This window comes from Drosophila montana, unplaced genomic scaffold, assembly GCF_035044405.1.
Source record: "Drosophila montana isolate Dmon_TW-CO22-7 unplaced genomic scaffold, ASM3504440v1 contig_2178_1, whole genome shotgun sequence".
NCBI classification, from domain to species: domain Eukaryota; kingdom Metazoa; phylum Arthropoda; class Insecta; order Diptera; family Drosophilidae; genus Drosophila; species Drosophila montana.
Window position 1 is genome coordinate 4,210,217 of NW_026997075.1, and position 15,920 is coordinate 4,226,136.

Sequence of the window (15,920 nt, forward strand, 5' to 3'; positions counted from 1 at the left end):
AGTTCAGATTTTGGCTAGTGCCATTTTCCCATAACACCAAATATTATTTGTTATTCAAATTCAAAGATTCGTGTTAATGTAATTAAAATGTGTTAAAAAAAACGGAAGATAATAATTTAAAGAATTTTATATTAAAAGGCATTAATAATTTGAAAACAATGCGAACCTTTTCGAGAATTTTAATATCAGTTAGGGAGCGATCTCTGTTAAAGGTAAAATTAAAGGCTGCAAACAAATTTTGATTCCCTAAACAAAAAAAAAAGGGTTTGGTTTAAATTTAAAAACTTTTGTTAGAAACTCAGTCTCAGAGCATAAATCTGTGGGTAGAGATCAAATTTAGCCCGCAAGAGCTATATGAAAATATCTACGGCTAGAAAAATTATAATGACATAAAGATTTAAGAAAATGTGTGACAAGGCAAGGTTTGAACCCGAATCTGCTTCTATAGGAAAACAGGATTGCAGCCATGGTTGAAAGCCTGCTTTGGACTCTCTTTAGCATCAAGCGATATGCACAGGCATCTTGCCGACAACGTAGATTGTGGTCAATATCAGAGAGCATCATCGATCCAATTCAACTGTTATATTGCCATTGATAAGGGTAATTGAAAGCAATGAGGCACTCATAAATCCCGTTGCTGAATGTCAGAAGATAAGATATCGAAATGGCGAAATCTAGTTTAGTTTCTTGGTGGCCAGTTGCCTTATAAATAATCGTAGTCCAGATTAGACTAACGCCGTGTATAAAAAACTGTGCATTGCCTGCGGGGCGTTTCAGTTATTGTCACGATGATTTCCAGTTTGATTGGATCGATTTTGCTGCTGGCTGCCGTTTGCCATGGAGCACCACATGGTAGTCTCAGCGGTCGCATTGTGGGCGGCGAGGATGCCACACAGGCGCAGTTTCCGCATCAAATATCGCTGCGCAACGGCGATTCCCATACCTGCGGCGGATCAATCATATCGAGGAACTGGGTGCTAACCGCGGCGCATTGCGTTTCCTACGATGATGCCAATGGGGAGTTAGTCATTCAGCCAGCCAGCCGGTATGGCATACGTGCCGGCAGCAATGATCGATTCACAGGAGGCGTTCAGGTGCAGGTAGTCGAGATCATTGTGCACGAGGATTATGGCAATTTCCTGAACGATGTGGCTCTACTTCGCGTGGAGACCCCCTTTATCTACTCGGCAAACATCCAGCCAATCGCATTGCCCACCAAAAATACGCCAGACGACGCTGACATCATTGTCTCCGGCTGGGGTCGCCTTACCCAAGGCGGCGATTTGCCACGATATCTGCAATGGACAACGCTCAAATCGCTGTCGCTGGCGGAATGCGAGAGCCGCATTCAATATGGATATCCTAATATCTTGTGTCTGCTCCATGAGGCGGACAACGGTGTCTGCAATGGAGACTCGGGTGGACCCGCCCTCTACGACAATGAAGTTGTTGGCATTGCCGGCTTTGTCTATGGTGGCTGCGGAACAACCAACCCAGATGGCTATGCACGTGTCTATCCCTTTGTGGATTGGATTAAAGCCCACACCGACGTTGAGTAGGAGAACTATAAACCTTTTATATAAAAAATTGATTCGAAATAAATAAAAAAAATGAGTTTCTCGATTTCGTCGAAAGGGACTTGGAGTAATTGATACTACGATACGAGGCAGAGAGAGAGAGAGAGAGAGAGAGAGAGAGAGAGAGAGAGAGACAGTCGCTTGATAGAGGAAGTCCGAGTCATATTAGCTACGAAAAATATAATGCTCTATAGTCATGTATTGCTTGAAATGATGAAAATCTCATAGAAAGGCGGTTCGCATCTAAAAAGAAGAGAATTTTCCCATAACGGGTAGCGCTAATAACTTGAATTGCATATCGTTTTTACAGGGTCCAGTATACGATGTCTCTAACGCTGTTTTGTTTTATGTTTTATGATTTGGCCTACAAATTATCTTTAGGACAATTGGAACAATATTTACTTTTAATTCAATTGATCCACGAATATACATTAATATTGTTTGATTTGATAGCTACAATTATTGGAATCTCGGACAGTATTAAGGTATTTAGGGTAAAGCACAAGTGACCTTGCTCGCATTACCATATTAGGCATGATCTTCAAACAGACTCTTAATCGTCATTATTATCTTCAATGTCATCGCCGATCGGGATGTTATTTGGACATTGCATATAGATTTGTATATCTAGTCTATAGCTAAACTGCTCGAGCCGACGCCGAGCGATCGGATCTCATTTGACATCGAGGGTGCGCTGGAACATGTGCATGGCCAATGAACGTAGTCCCTCGCTGACAATGGGCACGTTGCGTGGAAAGTCACATTCACGGGCGGGCAGGCCGCACAGCTGACGGCGCAAACGTAAATCTTGGCGAGCGCTCAATGCACGACTGCCCGGTCCGCAGACATTACCCACCAAGCGCTGTCGCTCGGCAGCTGCGCTGCGCAAGCCCATCTGGACACAGGCCAGCGGCTCCACATGCTCGGTATCCAGCAACTCGCGATAGTCATGTGCTGGTGGCGTTTTGCTGGGCTCCGTTGAATCGCTATTGGCTTCCGTTTTAACCAGCAACTGGTGCTGCTGCGCTTGTTGCTCCTCCTGCAGCAGCTGCTGACGCGCGTCCTCAATAATGCGACGGGCATATTGTGGACCGGCCATGCCAAAACTGATACCCATGTCGAGCAGCACGCGATGTGGCTGCCAGCGCTGCTTGGCGGAGGTGTTCCGATCGGAGCCCTGCTGTGCTGCATGCTCTGTCGCCTGCTGTCGCGTCTCCGCAATTAAACCCTGCCAGTCGACGCCCAAAGCATCACCAATGCCTGCAAAGCGAAGTGCATGAATTAAAATTTTGTGCTGTCATCCTGAATCAAACTTTGCTTAGGATTCATTTATCCATTCTTATGTTAGAGCTCTCGCTGTTGCTGTCTCTTACCCTTGTGCCTAGCATCCTCCTCCAATTCGCCATCTGATATCTCCTCAAAGTCCAGCACCTCGTCCACCTCCTCACTTTTAATGTTTGTCTGTGCCTGTGCCTGTGTCTGCGACTGAGGCTGTGTTTCGCCTTTGTTAAGCTCTTCACTGGTGGACAACGTGTCGGTGGAGAGCTCTTGGGTGCTAGCTAGTGCGCTATCCAGTTGCAGCTCGCATTTGGGCTTCACTTTATCCGTTTTGTTGAGTATATCATCGTCGCTGTCACTGATCTCGCTTAGCTCGCCGTTTGGCTTTGGCTCCTCCTTCAGCTGGCGTATGGACGTATCTGTGGATAGCTCCGATGCTGGCTCACCAGCTCCGGTGTTCTGGCCAAGCTCCGATGTGCCCGCCGAGTCCTCGGATGCATCTTCCTGCTTGATGTTTGGCAGCTTGCTAACTTGCGCCAATATGCCCGGATTGGTGGTGGCATTGGCAGCGCTCTGTGCTGCAGCCTTGGCTGCCGCCACAGCAGTGGTGGCTGCTGCTACAGCACTGGCCTGTGCCGCGGCATTACCTGGCTTGGGCTGGGCGTGCGGCAGCGCCTGGATAGCAGACGCTGCTGTAGTCGCGGCCGTTGGCGGCATATGTGGATGCTTCTTGAGAAAGCCACCGCCGCCGCCGCCGCCAACACCGCCTCCATAGGGCATGCGCTTGTGCGGAAAGCCACGCCCGCTGCCACCGCCACCATGATAGCCACCTGGTGGCTGCACTGGCAGAGTCATTAGTGGCGGTGGGTGCGACCTGTAGCCACGTTCGCCATGGTCATGGCCATGCCCTGGGCCGCCGCCGCCACCACCACGACGGAAGCCGCGTCCTCCGCCTCGCTCGCCACGTGGATGCACATGATGATGCGGCGAGGGTGAGGGTGGATGATGCGGCGGTTGCACATCAACGCCAGCTCCATTGTTTCGCCCAAAGTTCGGCTCGTCGCTGTCCCGCCAGTCGCTGTTCGACTGCTGCCATGAGCGCGGCTTTTCGCGCTGATCATGCTCCAGCCAGGCGGGCTCATTCTTAACCACACCGACACCATTATCGCCGCACTCCTCTCGCTCATCTGCATCCCAATCGGGCTCCGAGGCGGAATGATGCTGCTGCTGTGATGTTTGCTGTGTTGGCGGCTTCGGCCGCTTGGGGCCACCCACGAAGCCGCTGGCGCGTCCGGGCGTGCCGTTGCCATTTGCACCGCCACTGCCACCGCCGCCTACATCATCATCCCAGTCGCGTTCCCACTCGGCGCGATAATCACCGCGTGACGGCAAACGCTCGCGTTCTCGCTCTCTCTCCCGCTCACGTTCACGTAAAATGCGCTCTCGCTCCTCTGGATAGAGCGCTTCATCCGCGCCCAATTCACGATAGTCGCGCAGATCGCGCGCCTCCAGCCACGCCTCACGCTCCCTAGAGTAGCGTGCATCCATATACGCACGCTTGTAGGCCCTGCAAATAGGAATTGAGTTCAAATAGGTATTGATATGAGATGAATTTCTTTGGGGCTGAAAACTTGCAAGTTCCGTTGCTTATAGAATCGAACAGAAAGTATAAAAAGAAGTCAAATCTATATACTGACTCATTAATTGTGATGAAGGTGGGAAATTCCAGCCGAAAATGTCCGGAAAACTTGCGACTTTTTTGCAAACCATCTTTTCGGCTTGAATCTGATTTTCAAAGATCTCAGTGGAAATTCATGCGATACGTGTTCCACACTCAAAACCCAACATTTAAAATATCTATGTAAAATAATAACTTGAGACTTGCAGCTCAAGATAGTACAGTTAATTTTCCAAAGATCGAAAATGGGTGAACAAATTTAAGTCTAAAATTTGAAGCCAAATGAAGCAGAGCATGATCCGGGCAAGACCGGGAAATACCAGCTAGTATCAAAGTGGTAACCCACAGGCCAACAAACTTGATCTGCACGTGGCCTACGAAAACCGAAATGTAGAGTTTGAGCTAGGACATGGGTGGGTCAACTACGGCTCGCTCCAATCACTGTAATTGGATCAACTAGCATATGTAACTGTTATGATTTTGTGGTTAAATAGGAGTATTGTTGTTACCGCTCTCGTTCCTCCTCTGAGTAGAGATCGCGTGGATCTCGCAAGCGCGGCGGATAGTGCTCGGGCAAGGGGCTGAGCTCGCGACGTCTTTGACCGCCATAGCGGCGCATCTCGTCGATCAAGCCGTGTCGTTCGGCCTCGATAAATTCCTGCTCACGCTCATACACATCCAGGTCGCGCTTGTCGCGGACATGTCGACCCGTGCGCTCCACTGTTTCCAGCGAACGTTCGCGGCTGCCGTATGGCATTGGCATGTCCAGATCCCGTACGCCAGCACCGCCGTATGGTTTTTTGCCCTCCTCCTCCTCCTGGCGACGCATCTTTTCGCGTGCCAAACGCTCACGCTCCCGCTGCCGCTCCTGGCAGCGTGCCAATGCCTCTGCCCGCTCCTTGTCACGGGCCGCCTCGCGTTCGGCACGTTCCCGTTCACGATCGCGGCGATCCCGTTCACGTTCCCGCAGCGATAGATCATCATGGCGCTGCAGCTTGTGCTCGTGCCGCTGCCGGTCATGCTCCCGTTCCACACGCTCGCGCTCTCGCTCCCGCTCCCTTTCACGCTCGATGCGCTCCCGTTCTCGCTCCCTCTCCCGTTCACGTTCCAGTGACGGTGTGCGTCCCCGTGCACGCGTCTGTATTATGATCTTCTCGCGCGACATTAGCTGATGATGCATACGGGCGGCGGGCGTGCCGTTTGGACCTAAGCCCGAGCCGGGGCACGGACTCTTCTGCCGCTTGCCCACCACATCCTGATGTATGCGTATTTTGGTGGTGGTCGTGGTGCTGGAGACGCCCGTCGGCGACCGACTGCTGCCCAAGCGATGATGATCCCTCTCCCGTTCTCGCTCCCGATCGCGATGCACTCCGCGCAGCTTTTCGCGCTGCTCTTTGCTGGCGGCCCGTAAATGCTTGCGCTCCGCCAACTTCTTTAGCTTGGCCTGTGTGGCCGGCGAGAGGGCGCGATGGCCGTGGCCACTGAGCGCGGCGGCGGCTCGCTTTTTGAGACGCGCCTCCTTGAGCTTACGCTTGATGTGATTGCGCTTGGCCACCAGTTTCTTCTGGACATGATCTCTGTCCCGATCACGATCGCGCTCCCGATCACGCTTATCGCGCTTCCGTCGCTCGTCGCCTGACGACGTGCTGCCCGCACGCCGCGAGCTCTTCTTCTTCCGATGATGGCGCTCGGCGGCACGCTGATGCGGATGGGCATGGCCATGATGGTCGCGTTCGCTGTCTGAGCTACTGTAGGAACTGCTGCCGCTGTCCGTGTCCGTGCTGGAGCTTTCGCTGCTGGAGTGTGTGTGCCGTGATTTCTTGTAGCGACGCAATTGGTCTTTGGCTTTTTTCTCCATCTCCATTTAAATGCGCATTAATGTGAACAACACAAGTCGAGTGGACAATTCGCGCGCTTTCGTCGACTCCAATGTTTTTTGTTGATGTTTATGTTTATCGTTTGGCGTCGTTTATTTTGCAATTTTGTAGCTACAATTTGTCAGCTTATTTATTTTTCTAATTTAGATTTGCATTTTCATCAATTTATCGATACATTTTCCACTCTGACGATGCGTTGGCAGAATTGTTCGCTGTTGCCAACAGATGTCGCTGGTGTGCAAACACACAAAGAGGGCGCCAAAGGGTTCGCCTAACATATATATTTGAATGTCAAATATTTGAACGTTATTGAAAGCTGCGAAAAAATTTCCAGAAAATCAAGCAATATTCTAAGAATTCACTTAAATATTTATTTATTTCTATTTTCTAAACATTAGGCACATGTACTTATTACTTAACTGAGGACTAGCTATAGCTAACGGTTAGTTGCTATTTACAATATAACAATATAACAAATAGCCAGTTGCCTCTGATAGAATTTCGAGGCGTTCAGCTTATTCGGAATTGGTGGGTGGTTTTACAATAATGCTACATTAGTAAGATTTATTGTACATTATGCTATGCCTCGTTGTTTTTGGTTTTGGTTGTACATGTTCTCTGTGTTTTGTATTTGCGCTAGCTCGGTTTCTATTGTGTGTTGTTTTGTGGTGAATGCAGTTTAGCTCAGCTCATGCCAAAAAAATTATTAAACAAAAATATATATATATAACAATAACAACTGCAATTGAAAGAAGGGCCAAGCCGGCGTTAAGATGCTCAGTCGCTAGAGCTTGCGCAGCTTTTCGGGCACAACTAACGGATTATCACGGCGTATTTCGCTGGCGCCCATTTCGCGATAATCGAAGCTGCAATCGTGGCGATCGCTATAGCGATGAAAGGCACAAAATGTGCCGCCGCAACGGCAGGAGAACCCGCCGGTCAGGCCGAACTTCTTGCCGCACTTGTCGCAGCCCTTCTGTTTTGGCTGCTCCTGAGCCTGACCTTTATCGGCGGCATCATGCCCTCCAGACGACTGCTGATTGCCTCCGGCCTTTTCATCAATTTGCTGATGCTGCTTTTTACCCTGTGCAGCATCGGCTACTTGCTCCTCTGGTAGCTTTGCAACACAGTCGGTTATAGTATCTGTTCCGGTGCCAGTTACATCCAATGGGGCGTTCGAATCCATTATCTTCGACTTCAGTGTGCGCGTGGTGCTGCCATCATTAGAGATTGTATCAATTGTGTCCTCCTTCGCTTTTCCAAAGTCGCGCAGTTTTCTATTTTCCATCTTAACCGGGTTTTCAGATTCGTTTGTCAAAGCCTTCAGTATAAAATTTATTGAATTTTGCTGCCCAAGTCTACTACGACTTCCAAGTGTCTGAACAACCAGCAGATGAATGTGCATCAAAGCTGTAAAAAGGCAAAAATCAGTTAGGTATGGGACAATTGGTCCATCCTCACCAAATTTATTTATCGAAAATCGAATTTACTGTACTTATTTCTAGTTAGAGCGAATAACACTAGATTTTCAAGGTTGGCTAATATATGTATGTATGTATGTATGGATGTATGTATGTATAAGGGCCGACGAATTTGAATTTCAAAACCGATTATACAACACCAAAATAAAAGGCACGTATTTTGCTTTTTATTATTCATAGACATTATACAATCCAACAACGCAGATCCTTCGACCAACCTCCTCCCTTGGAACGAAACCTGCTGAGGCAATTAAAGCTAAGCGTTGCCATTGATTACGTCCTGCATGTGCCGGCGATACCAATCCCCCACTGGCGTCCGCAGCACACAAACAAACGCGCCATAGCACCAGTCAAGCACGGTCCGGGAGGAGCGGCGAGCATGCGCATTGCAGCTGTTAATGGCCGGCACAGTTTGCTCGAGATTCAACCGTCTCGGGCCACCAAAGCTCTCGATAATGCGCATCGCATCAAAGCCAATGCCATCCTGCCATAACTGTAGGCGCGTCCAGAAGCAGTAGACATAACGGTGAACATACGGTAAGTTCTTGTACTGCTGTCGTTCCAGCGCCAGTCGCTGGTCTAAGCTAATCCTCTCGCTGCGATAGCAGTCATCTCGAGCACGGAGAATTGCCAGCGATTGGGCGGACCTTGCTGATGAAGTCGGCGTAGGCACTGCAAGCAACAGGCAGTCACGTGTCAGCAGTGCGAACTGCGGAAAATAAAACTGGTGTTAAATATTTATCGTTATCGATAACAACTTGCTGAGCAAATTAACGGATTTTGTGGGGACCCAAATAAGTATGCATGTATGTGTGTAGGCTGCAACTGTTTCCATATTTGATGCTCTTGTTCATGTAATCGTTGTAGGTACGTTTACGGTAAAGTACAATCTTTTACTGCTGTAGAACGCTTGATAGTTGTCAAAATACAATGGCGGACAAAAAATTCGAACAACCACTTTTCCATTGTTCATTGTTAAGTACGATCGTCATACCTTTTTTTTACCGCTACGGTGTATTTTTTCTGACTACAAATATTCGGTACAATTTAATGCACCTCATCTTAAAATAAATATATATTGATATATATTCTCACAAAATGATAGGTCTTTAATTTTGAAGATAAGATAAAATTTCCTTAAAAAATTTGATGTAGCCGAATCAAAAAAGGAAGGTAATTCCGAATAGGACAACGGAAGATCAGTTAAAAAACATTCGAAGTGAGTTTTCTCCTATCAGAAAGAAACCGAACATTTGAATATTTAATCATTCAAATAAAATTAAGCTAATATTGCTAAGCTAGTTTTATTCCTGTCCGGATTTTTCGTCCGCTACTGTACATGCAAAGTTAATTGGGTTTACGATTTGTTTAAACAGGTTTTTAGTACGTAATCGTAAGGTACATAAAAATTACAAAAAAAAAGAGCTAAGCAAGATAAAATTGAGTATACTATGTTAACCCCTTAAGTAACTCATAGAGCATTCATATTTGTTTTAAATTAATATACACTAAGCGAGTGTATGTTATAATATATTAGATACATAATAAATAGATTTATGCTCACCAGCACCGACAACAAGATCAGCCTTCGTATTATTGTCATCTCGGGTCCACCGATGGAGCCGGACTGAGCGCAACATGTGGATAAAGGCATACAGCATCTGTAAATTGCTGATTGCGCTTATCAAGAATCAGCATCATGAACAACAGCGTTGATGGCCATTGTTATTGCCCCGCAAACCCCCACTTAGCCCCCTCCCCCCGCACCCGAACCCAGACGACTGCAGCAGGAATGACGTCAGCCATTTGGCATTTGGCACGTAACGTACGTAGATGAAGCCAGAACCGTATCCAGTTGGGGGTAGGCAATAATCGAATTGGATTGGATCGGATTGGATTGGCAGTCACAGCTGCCGCTCGTCATCTGTTTTATGTTAACACATAAGTCGGGCATATAATAGAGGTATTCACAAACTGTGTTCATGTGTGTTGTGGATGATCGTCTATGCGGATCATGTGCATATGGAACGCAGCGGCAACATTTTTGTAAGATTCCACACTTGTATTTGCTTGTAAACAAGAATTTTTCGGTTTTCTCCTTCTTTTTAAATATGTATGTATATAAATATATCTAGATATGTACACATATATATTCTGTATTTGATATTTTTCGGTGGTGATCTTGCAAATGGCGCAGAAGCCAAATATCCATATCCAAATCCCCAGCGCAAGTTCACATCGAAAAGCAAATCAAATTGAATTCGATTCGACAGGCAGCCGAAACGAGCGCATTAAAATTGATTGCGTTTAAGTATATTAAAATCGAATAGAACTTTAGCAAATCTCCAAGGCTGGGGCCTGGCATCTGGATGCGATCACCATCAGCTTGTGCACGCGGATCTGGGCCTGGGCCTGGGATCGTGCTGGCACTTGGCTGCAAGATTTTTTAAATGTCCGTGCGGATTTGACATTGAAATAAATGAAGTTTAGCCATGTTGCAAGATCAGCCAGTCAGAAATACGGTACACAGAAATGCCATAGATATATGTGTATTGTGATATTCCTTGAAGGTTCAAACTTTACATAATTAAGTTTACATAACAAAAAAAAAAAATGAAGAGCTTAATATTAATAGAACCTATTCATCTCATCATATAATGTGAACTATTTTGTGATTAGCTGACCTATAAAAACTTGTACGTACGTCTACTTTCTGTTGCAGCCGCAACTATGTACTTAAAACATATTTTTACTGAGCTACAAAAATGATTTTAATGATCTTGCCTCGCTATTCTGTACACATATATTTCCGCATATTAAAATCAAATTTTACTAGCAATCATTTCAAGGTCTAATCGAATTTTGGTATTTTGGATAGTAAAGTACATTTAATTGCAGCTCCATCAGTTCGAATTCAAAACGGCCAAGTTTCCTTAAAAAATACTTAAACTTTTACCTGTAACTTAGGTATACATATATGTTTATAAGCTCTACCAAATATCTAGACACATCCAGATGGTTTATAGATTAATTTTTATGCTTGCAACGGAGCAAGAAACAAAAACAATTCTCAATTTACATGGCACACACTAGTTGACTGTCAGTTGGGGTCGGTTGGGGGAGTACAGGGTATGCTGGGTATGTCAACTCAACGCCAAATTTGCCGACATCAACTGACGCCGTCGGCGTCGTCGTCGTCGTCGTGACAAAGTCGCGCAAATATTTTAATTGCAATTTTTTTTTTCTGGCTGCCGTCGTGTTGGTCGCATTGCATTTTCCTACCTTAAAATTATAAGTAAAATTAACAATTTTTAATTGACTCTGAAAATTAAAACAGCAACAGCAACACGGCGAGCTGCATTCAAATTTTCAGCAAATTTTCATAGATATTTTGTCTAATATATTTCAAAATATTATTTTAGATTTTATATACCCTAATCAAATTAGCAAGCAGGCTTTGTTGACTGCTAACGGTAACTTATAACATTTGCATTGCAAGGTGGCAACCCTGCATAGCTGGTTAATAAATATTTACAAGGCAGTTGAACTGCCTGGTAAGTTATTGATACCAAAATGTTTAAGAAGAGTTAAGGTAAAGCATAGATAAGAGCTAGGGCCCCAACCATTGGATATATCCAACCATGTTTGGTAGATGCCAATTTTGGGAAGAGCTCAAATTTAACCCGCAACTTCTAAATGAAAATATCTAGGGTTTGCAATATTTACCATAGAACGGGCAATATGACAAACTAAGGCTTGAATCAAAATGAGGGTTCGAGGCTTCACAAATCGAACTTAAAGGCAGGAACTCGCTTCGAGCCGTAAACCAAGCCACAGGTTAGTTTTTGGGGGCCTGCAGATCTACGTATGATACTTGTAAGAATTGTACAGGGTATGTCATAGTCTAATAGTAAACTCTTTACTTGTGATACGCTCGTTCGTATGGGGTATCCTGCAGTCGAGCCACTTTTCGCCGCAGCACTCCCACCTTTTGACTTTGGGGGCATCTACAGCAATTTGTTGCATTCGGCCCACGCGGCGTACGAGTGTGTGTGCATCCGTGTGTGTGTGTGTGTTTGTGAGGTGCTTTTCAGATCTGTGCTTTATTTTTGCATTTTCTTTATATTTTTTTAGTTTTCCTCAGCGGAAGCGTTGACCACATGATACTGTGGCTAGGATGCACATGGGCCAATGGAGCGAATGCGCAATGTTCAATGCTTGGCCTGTGACAAGGCTGGAGAGCGGATGAGTCTTGGGAGTGTGGTGCGGCCGGATTAGGGCGACAATTTTTGACATGGCCGATGACATAGCGATGGCGATGGCGTCAAATATTCAAATGCCAACGGCGCGTATCGAAAACGCGTGAAAGCGCCAACAATTTTCACTTGTTCTTGAGCTGTGCAGAGCATTTCGCAAGGTATTTGCAGTTTTTGAATTTCGAATACATTATTATGCATTTTTGTCGTAGAATCGCAATTAATAATAACAGAGCAACAACAACTTGGTACACGAGTCGCTCGCGCTTGATTTGTTTGGCATTTATTTCAATTTTATTAAATTAAAGTTGTTTTTGTTTAAGCTTTTTGTTGTTGTTGTTGTTGCTGCTGCTGTTGTTGTTGGCATTAGTAGCCGGCAACGGAAATCGTTCGCATTGCCAACGATCTTAGCCAATTTGGCTGTCTGCGCCGCCACCTGACCAATTTTGTGCGCGTGAGCCCACGGCCTGCACTGGTCATAGGGGAAGAAATTATGAGTGCATATAGGAGGCGGTGTCAACATGGGCGATTGTCAATTGTCATGCTGTTTTCAATCAAAATCTAACAAATACTGAGCACTTTCGGGCTGCACATGATTGCCCACACATAAACATATTATCGCATATACTTTTAAAACATAAATATCTATTGTTAGCGTGTGAGTTTCACAAATACCATGCGATGATGCAACTCTTCGCTTGCAGTGGGAACAGATATGTAAATAATCTAGAACAAAATTCGTGCAGTGGGAACAGATATCTGCATAAAGTAAAATGTGTGCGTGTGTGTGTATATGTGTGCACGTGCTTCGCTGAGTTCGTCGAAAGTGTTGGCAAACGCATCGACTAAAAGCACGGCAGTCACATTTGGTACAAATGTACCAAAACTACCACTTTATTTATTCATGGTACACTGGACCTTTTTTTGGGAAATTAAATTAAAATTAAATTAAAAATTAAAATTAAAATTAATTAAAAAATACTTATACTTATACTTATACTTATACTTATACTTATACTTATACTTATACTTATACTTATACTTATACTTATACTTATACTTATACTTATACTTATACTTATACTTATACTTATACTTATACTTATACTTATACTTATACTTATACTTATACTTATACTTATACTTATACTTATACTTATACTTATACTTATACTTATACTTATACTTATACTTATACTTATACTTATACTTATACTTATACTTATACTTATACTTATACTTATACTTATACTTATACTTATACTTATACTTATACTTATACTTATACTTATACTTATACTTATACTTATACTTATACTTATACTTATACTTATACTTATACTTATACTTATACTTATACTTATACTTATACTTATACTTATACTTATACTTATACTTATACTTATACTTATACTTATACTTATACTTATACTTATACTTATACTTATACTTATACTTATACTTATACTTATACTTATACTTATACTTATACTTATACTTATACTTATACTTATACTTAGGTATATGGTACTTTTCATCGAATTTGGTACACTTTTTTTTTGTCATTTCTGGTACAAACTAGTGGCGATCATAACAATAGGATTTTGTTTAACGAATCTCAATTGTTACATGGGAGCGTTTAATGAGGACAGTTTAATTATTGTTATCATGGGTTTGTTGTTTGTTTGTTTGTTTGTTTGTGATAACATAGTCATTTACATACATCGGGTAAACCCCATGTATTTCTAATGATTAGGCTCTAATCAGTTATTTCTTCGTTTTCAATATTAGGCACTGTCTTGGTGTCTTATCGAACATCGCATCATGATAACACCAGGGAAATACTCACACAGACTACAGATATTATGATCTTTATACACAAAACCGTCTATAGAAAGATCAGCCCAATTACTATATACACATAGATATGTATGTTGTATTTACACAATTATAAATATCTGTTAATTTAAAATAATCCAATTAAAAGACGTCTTAATTAGTTAGAAGAACTTGCAATATTTATTTCTTGTAGCCCACACCTAGGCGCTATGGTTCTTAATCACCTTCTCTTCATTGGGGCAGTCGAAGGTCACCTCAATGCCGTTGGGCAGCCAAGACCTACCCCAGATCTCAACGTTGCACACCTTCTTATCTCCATTACTATCGATAAGCTCCACATTGTATTTATCCAATGAACCCGAAACGACCTGTGTGGTTACCGATAAAACCTTCGAGATACTATACAAAAGAGAAACGTTGAATCTTTAGAGCGCTGGTCTTTAACGAATTATGGAGTTCTGATGCCTACCGGTAGTTGGGTCCTTCACCAGCGGCCAGTTTGGTCAGAGATTTTTGCAGCGTATTTGTAGCCTCTTCAATTTCACTTTCGCTCAGCTGTCGCGGACCACCAAGTGCCAGGGGATAGCCACTGACCAGCACAACAGCCGCACAGACGAACAATACCTTTGCCACAAACATCTTGATCTTCGGAGCTGCCTAATGTCACATATAGACTGACTAGAAAGCGATGTGCACTCAATTTATATAGGCATCAGTTTACGCGTTATCAACTGCAGCAGCTTGGCTTGTATATAGTATATACTTTGATTAGCTCTTGACCCGTGCTGATTAAATCTTAATCATGAATTAATAAAATATTTGAATATACTTAAGAATTAAATAGAAGAAGAAAAAGAAAGAATAGAACACTTTTATAAAAAATTATTTGGTGTGCTTTAAAGACTCGAGAATACGCTTTATGTTTTGCCTAATTAAAATTAATTGTTTGAATTTAAAAAAAGTAGCATCGGAAATGGATGTTTGCATAATTATTTGTAACGTGTTAAATAAATGTCAAAAATTAATTGATTTTAGAGGCAAATGGATTCTTATTTGCATAGGACTATAAATAATTAAGGAATATATAAAACATGAGCATAAGAATTAAGAAGATATGTATAGTAGCTCGATTTGCCCGGCATTGCCCGGGCCAAGTGCTCTTAAATACTTTTTCACGAAGTCAGCAAGGCACGTCGAAGATTAAATACCTTTTAAGACATATGGGTAAGTTTGCGATTAAGTTCATGAAGTTAAGCGGAGCTATAAATCTATATTTATAATAATAATAAGATTGGGAATCTTTTTTTCGGAGGGGGGCTGGTATCATACACTAAAAACCCTCTCATTAGGCCTATCTCCACTTCAAAGTGGGGCCTATCTCTTGCTATGCGCTTTCATTTTTGCCAGCGACCAGACAAATAATTCCAAGAATAATTTTGACAATAATAATTATATTTAACCTCGTAAATTGATTAGCTGATCGAGGCTATTGCTTCCTGGGGCTGTCGTGTACAATGCGTTCCGTAATTATACATGGATGAGTCGCTATTATAGGATGACGACGATTAATTGCGGATCGCATCAAAGTACGAGCACGAGTACGGGAAGAAGAACAAACATTTTAGCAAGAATGTCAAATGATTTAAGCTTGTCGAGTATGTTTTTCCCCACTCTCGGGTAGCCACCTCCCTGGTCCGATTCCACTCCATTGGCGGTGGCATTTTTGGCGCAACTCCAGCGAGCTGTCAAAATTGCACAAATCCATGCCCCTTGCCCCGCTGCCCCGTTGTCCCGGTGGCACGTCGCTGTCCATTCAACTGGCAGACATTCAACCGTTCGGGGATTCGGGCTCGTTTCTGGGACCCATGGCTTATACATCAATCCATCCAGCAACAGACATCCGCAGCCGTTGCTGTCAGCTATGGGCTGTGGCC

General features: G+C 43.8%; 5 protein-coding genes and 1 long non-coding RNA gene across 6 annotated transcripts; 2 read left to right on the forward strand and 4 right to left on the reverse strand.

The window, feature by feature from the left end:
* Positions 1-718: 718 nt before the first annotated feature.
* LOC135427590 (serine protease SP24D-like) lies at positions 719-1,634 on the forward strand. The gene has a single exon (XM_064681139.1). It carries the CDS (start codon positions 789-791, stop codon positions 1,557-1,559), a length of 771 nt encoding a protein of 256 aa, XP_064537209.1. The 5' UTR covers positions 719-788; the 3' UTR covers positions 1,560-1,634.
* A 329-nt stretch (positions 1,635-1,963) lies between these two features.
* Positions 1,964-6,579, reverse strand: Flacc (Fl(2)d-associated complex component). Its single transcript, XM_064681128.1, has 3 exons — positions 5,043-6,579; positions 2,951-4,422; positions 1,964-2,837 (listed from the first exon to the last, which is right to left on the reverse strand). Exons 1-3 carry the CDS (start codon positions 6,395-6,397, stop codon positions 2,251-2,253), a joined length of 3,414 nt encoding a protein of 1,137 aa, XP_064537198.1. The 5' UTR covers positions 6,398-6,579; the 3' UTR covers positions 1,964-2,250.
* A 366-nt stretch (positions 6,580-6,945) lies between these two features.
* LOC135427593 (uncharacterized) lies at positions 6,946-8,007 on the reverse strand. The gene is made up of 2 exons (XM_064681143.1): positions 7,872-8,007; positions 6,946-7,820 (listed from the first exon to the last, which is right to left on the reverse strand). The coding sequence occupies exon 2, from the start codon at positions 7,813-7,815 to the stop codon at positions 7,195-7,197; it is 621 nt and encodes a 206-aa protein (XP_064537213.1). The 5' UTR covers positions 7,816-7,820; positions 7,872-8,007; the 3' UTR covers positions 6,946-7,194.
* Positions 7,864-12,209, forward strand: LOC135427597 (uncharacterized). Its single transcript, XR_010436091.1, has 5 exons — positions 7,864-8,042; positions 8,096-8,428; positions 8,497-8,697; positions 9,459-10,004; positions 12,026-12,209. It is a non-coding gene; the product is annotated as an uncharacterized LOC135427597 (long non-coding RNA).
* Obp8a (Odorant-binding protein 8a) lies at positions 8,050-9,558 on the reverse strand. Its single transcript, XM_064681144.1, has 2 exons — positions 9,456-9,558; positions 8,050-8,600 (listed from the first exon to the last, which is right to left on the reverse strand). The coding sequence occupies exons 1-2, from the start codon at positions 9,543-9,545 to the stop codon at positions 8,148-8,150; spliced, it is 543 nt and encodes a 180-aa protein (XP_064537214.1). The 5' UTR covers positions 9,546-9,558; the 3' UTR covers positions 8,050-8,147.
* Positions 12,210-14,143: 1,934 nt separating the features above from the next.
* On the reverse strand, positions 14,144-14,669 carry LOC135427446 (sarcocystatin-A). Its single transcript, XM_064680968.1, has 2 exons — positions 14,456-14,669; positions 14,144-14,385 (listed from the first exon to the last, which is right to left on the reverse strand). The coding sequence occupies exons 1-2, from the start codon at positions 14,623-14,625 to the stop codon at positions 14,187-14,189; spliced, it is 369 nt and encodes a 122-aa protein (XP_064537038.1). The 5' UTR covers positions 14,626-14,669; the 3' UTR covers positions 14,144-14,186.
* Positions 14,670-15,920: the final 1,251 nt, after the last annotated feature.